Source organism: Salmo salar, chromosome 21 (assembly GCF_965601325.2).
Source record: "Salmo salar chromosome 21, fSalSal1, whole genome shotgun sequence".
Lineage (NCBI taxonomy): Eukaryota > Metazoa > Chordata > Actinopteri > Salmoniformes > Salmonidae > Salmo > Salmo salar.
The window spans coordinates 1,453,511-1,458,017 of record NC_138311.1 but is presented as its reverse complement, the minus strand read 5'-3'; the positions used below and the strand labels follow the sequence as shown (position 1 = coordinate 1,458,017).

The following is a 4,507-nucleotide window of genomic DNA, read 5'->3' as shown; positions in this document are numbered from 1 at the left end:
GTATATGCATATTCTAGTTACTGGGTAGGATTAGTAACCAGATTAAATCGGGTACATTTTTTTTATCCAGACGTGCAAATGCTGCCCCCTAGACCCAACAGGTTAAGTACCTTGATCAAGGGCACAATGGCAGTAGGTGTCACCTGGAATGCTGATGCTCACTCCCACCAGATTTCTCTCGACAGCCCTGTATTAGAACCTGCAACCCTCTAGGGGTAATGGCCCCTCTCTCCAGAAATGGAAACCACTTATGGATAAGGAACAATAGGAAAGATCCAGCATAGTGTCTTCAGTCAGTGGTAAACTTAGCATAGAGAATATGTTAGAATTGTATAAGACTTTATTTCAGTATCTGAACAAGTTAACAAATATGCAACACAACAAAACAAATGCATATTTTTGGGCAATCAGACTACTGTGGAATGAAGTAGAAAATACATTATTTGGTAAAGCAAGCCTTTAATGAATGAATTACACTGACTAAAATGCTGTAAAATAGTACAATAATGTTCTGCCATGTCTATACGCTGTTGTATTAACTTTATGGATCACAAAGTGCAGTCTGATGGGGTTAATTTAACATTGTCATGCAAATTGGGGGAGGGAGAAATGCTTTGATTGCCTAGTCTCGCACAGATAAATAACCCAATTTCATTACAACACCATTATTATTACTACAGGAATTTGCATTTGTCAGCTCAGCAGAGATGTGGTCTTAGTAGGCTAATAAAGGGAGTTATTTCAGGTCAATAGAAGGCTCTGTAGAAGTTCTAGTATACAAAATAAAGTAGAAATACATGTATGTCTATTACTCTTGGACATTCAAAATCATCTCTTACATAAATCAACTCTATTTATTTTTTAACAAGACTGGATTCAGAAAACAATACTGAAGGTTACCAGTCAGTGGCAGGGATCCATGGTGACCGGTCTATGAAATAACTGAAAGGTGGCATGTATACACTGAGTGTACAAGACATTATGAACACCTGTTTTTCCATGACATAGGTAAATCAGGTAAATCCAGGTGAAAGTTATGGTCCCTTATTGGTGTCACTAAATCCACATATAATAAGTGAAGGGGAGGAGACAGGTTAAAGAAGGATTTTTAAACATTGAGACAATTGAGACATGGATTGTGTATGTGTTCCATTCAGAGGGTGAATGGCCAAGAAAAAAGATTCAAGTTCCTTTGAATGGGGTGTGGTGGGTGCCAGGTGCACCGTTTTGTGTCAAGACCTGCGACACTGCTGGGAGGAAAACACTCAACAGTTTTCCGTGTGAATCAAGTGCATGCATATGTTTATATATTCCTATTGGTTGGTTGAATTTACATATCAGTAAGATGTTATGCCATTGGTCATGCTTGCAGATAGGGGATTGCGAACGTCAATTCTTACCAGTCTGATATTGCCATACAAGCAGTAGGTCACGTTCTGAAATACTCTATCCTATTTTCATATTTACAATGTGTATGAGTTCACTATGTACATTTCCAGATAGATAGATAGATAGATAGACTGAGTATACCAAACATTAGGAACACCTTCCTAATATTGAGTTGCACCCACCCTTTTGCCCTCAGAACAGCCTCAATTCGTTGGGGCATGGACTCTACAAGATGTCGAAAGCGTTCCACAGGGATGCTGGCCCATGTTGACTCCAATGCTTCCCACAGTTGTGTCAAGTTGGCTGGATGTACTTTGGGTTGCGGACCATTCTTGATACACATGAGAAACTGTTGAGCATGAAAAACCAGCAGCGTTGCAGTTCTTGACACCTGGAACCTACTACCATACCCCATTCAAAGGCACTTAAATATTTTGTCTTGCCCATTCACCCTCTGAATGGCATACATACACAATCCATGTCTCAATTGTCTCAAGGCTTAAAAATCCTTTAATCTGTCTTCTCCCCTTCATCTACACTGATTGAAGTGGATTTAACAAGTGACATCAATAAGGGATCATAGCTTTCACCTGGATTCACCTGGTCAGTCTATGTCATGGAAAGAGCAGGTATCCTTAATGTTTTGTATAATTAGTGTATATGTGTGTGTGTGTGTATATGTGTTACCTGTTAGATATTGAGGGCTTCCTGGGGTGTGCTTTTGAATGTTATTGCTGTAAGCGCAAGTTAGCTAGCATGCCCTAATTGTAATGGTCGCATTAGCTCCCTGCTAATTCACAGTTATTTTCATGCTAAAAGACAAATCACTAATCTACAGCCATGAACATATTGTTGTCCGGCACATCTAATGTGCTTCTTTGTGTCTATCTTCAGAATAAACACCAATCTGGGATCGCTGGCTGGACAGTCCTTTCTTTAAAAAAACAACTCAAGAGAATTATTAAGTATGACCTGTCATCTGTTACATGTGCGTGTGTAAAATGTCATTAAATTAATTCATTCAATAGCCATCTCCACAAGGCAAATTAAGATATGATAACATCCGGAATTCTAGGTTAGTGTGTATTGACCTATAGGCTGTGGCTATTTGCCATTAAATATGTAAAGAAATTATGAGATGCCTATTTGCACGAGTAAACACAAAACAGTAATTTTCTGTTGGCAGCGGGTGGGCTCAGGTGGTGACCATATTAACAATTTAGTCCCGACAGAACACATACTCGTTATAACTCGTCCAGATTTTATCCTCGTTTGGGTCATTGCTGGTGTAGGCGCATGTGCCCGTGGAGCTACAAGCCACCATGTGAAAGCCAACCTCGGTCAGCTTGTCAAACGCCTGCTCAAGGAAATTGAATTTCAGGTAGTAACGGGAGGTATACCTCTCCGGTGGCCGGTCAGGGTCCCTGCTCTCATTCAAAGTGTCCCCGAACACCTCTTTGGCAAGGGAAATTTTCCCGCACACCGTGATGCGCGCCACTCTCCTGAACTTGGCATCGGTTTGGATATCTCTCCCTATAGTGTATGATCCCCTGTATCCAATTGTGATGTAGCCCGACTTTCTGGACTCCAGAGACTGGGAGTGAGCGCTGCTCATTGCAGTCATCATGCGCAAAGTTTCCATGCCAACGCCGGAGGACCCGGTGCCGCACTGAAGCCCACCCTCCTCGGTGTCGCTCTGGCAAATCTCCTCGTTGATGGAGTTCACTTTGCTCATCCTGGGGATCAGGCGCTTGGACAGGTCCCGCAGGTGGAAAAACTCAGCCTCCCTCTGCAGCCGGCTTTTCTCGGGGAAATAATCAGGCAGCACCAGGTTGAGGTCCCGCAGGTAGTCTAAAATATAACGGAACAAGAAACCGTCCCTGTCCAAGAAGTAGCGCCCTTTGCCATCTCGCGCAAGGTCCTTTGGAGCCTTCTTGCTGAACATGGTCCAGAGGAGCGAGTCTGGGACGGCGACCAAAGTTATGTGCCGTGTCACATACACCTGTCCCCCGACATTCAGTTCAATTATCTCAGAGAATGGGGACCCAGACTCGGCTCGATTAGAGCTCCCCTGCTCTGTGTCCGTCATTGCCATCTTTACGCGCAGTTCTTTGTCACTGTCACCGACTGGAATCCCTATAATAATGAGACAGAAAGTCTAGCGGTTTGTTTATGTAATGCTGTGCTTGTCGGTGTGGGAGGAGAGAGTAGACAGCTGATTTGAATGATGACTGTTAACTCTTTACCAAAAATAGACCTATAGTAGGCCTAGTCTATGACTGCTTTCTATGACAATAGTGAGACTAGGGGAGACAGGACCCACTGGGCACAGACGTCAGTTCAAAGTTTAGTTTTGATTTAAACTAACATGAATTCAATGTAAAATCAACAACAAATGCCACCATGTCATTGGATTTAGGTTAAAGGTTTGTGGAAAACAAGACGAAATACCCTTATGTTGATGACTTTTTGCAAATCCAATTAGTTTTACACGTTGATTCAACATCATCTTATTGATTTTTTTGGATGAAATGACATGGAAACAAAGTTGATTCAACAAGTTTTTGCTCAGTGGGGATATTGTACCATTTGCTACCGTTTTCTCTATTAGCCTAGATCAGTCATGTTACAAGAAAGGTAAATTGAATAAGTCATACATTTAACCTGTTGGGGCTAGGGGGCAGTATTTGCATGGCCGGATAAAAAACGTAACCGATTTAATCTGGTTACTACTCCTGCCCAGTAACTAGAATATGCATATAATTGGTAGATTTGGATAGAAAACACTCTAACGTTTCTAAAACTGTTTGAATGGTGTCTGTGAGTATAACAGAACTCATATGGCAGGCCAAAACCTGAGAAGATTCCATGCAGGAAGTGGCCTGTCTGACAAATTGTGTTTCATCTTGGCTCTTTTTATTGAAGACTGAGGATCTTTGCAATAACGTGACACATCCTATGGCTCCCATAGGCTCTCAGAGCCCGGGAAAAAGCTGAACGATATCGAGGCAGGCTCTGGCTGAAACACATTATCGCTTTTGGCAAGTGGCCGATTCAGAGTACTATGGGCTTAGGCACGTGCCCGAGTCGACCGAATGCTTTATTTTCTTTCGTCTGT

At 42.2% G+C, this 4,507-nt stretch overlaps 1 protein-coding gene across 1 annotated transcript; it reads right to left on the bottom strand.

Annotated features, from left to right (window-relative positions):
* Window positions 1-322: 322 nt before the first annotated feature.
* kctd12.1 (potassium channel tetramerisation domain containing 12.1) lies at window positions 323-3,513 on the bottom strand. Its single transcript, XM_014163746.3, has one exon. It carries the CDS (start codon window positions 3,482-3,484, stop codon window positions 2,609-2,611), a length of 876 nt encoding a protein of 291 aa, XP_014019221.1. The 5' UTR covers window positions 3,485-3,513; the 3' UTR covers window positions 323-2,608.
* Window positions 3,514-4,507: the final 994 nt, after the last annotated feature.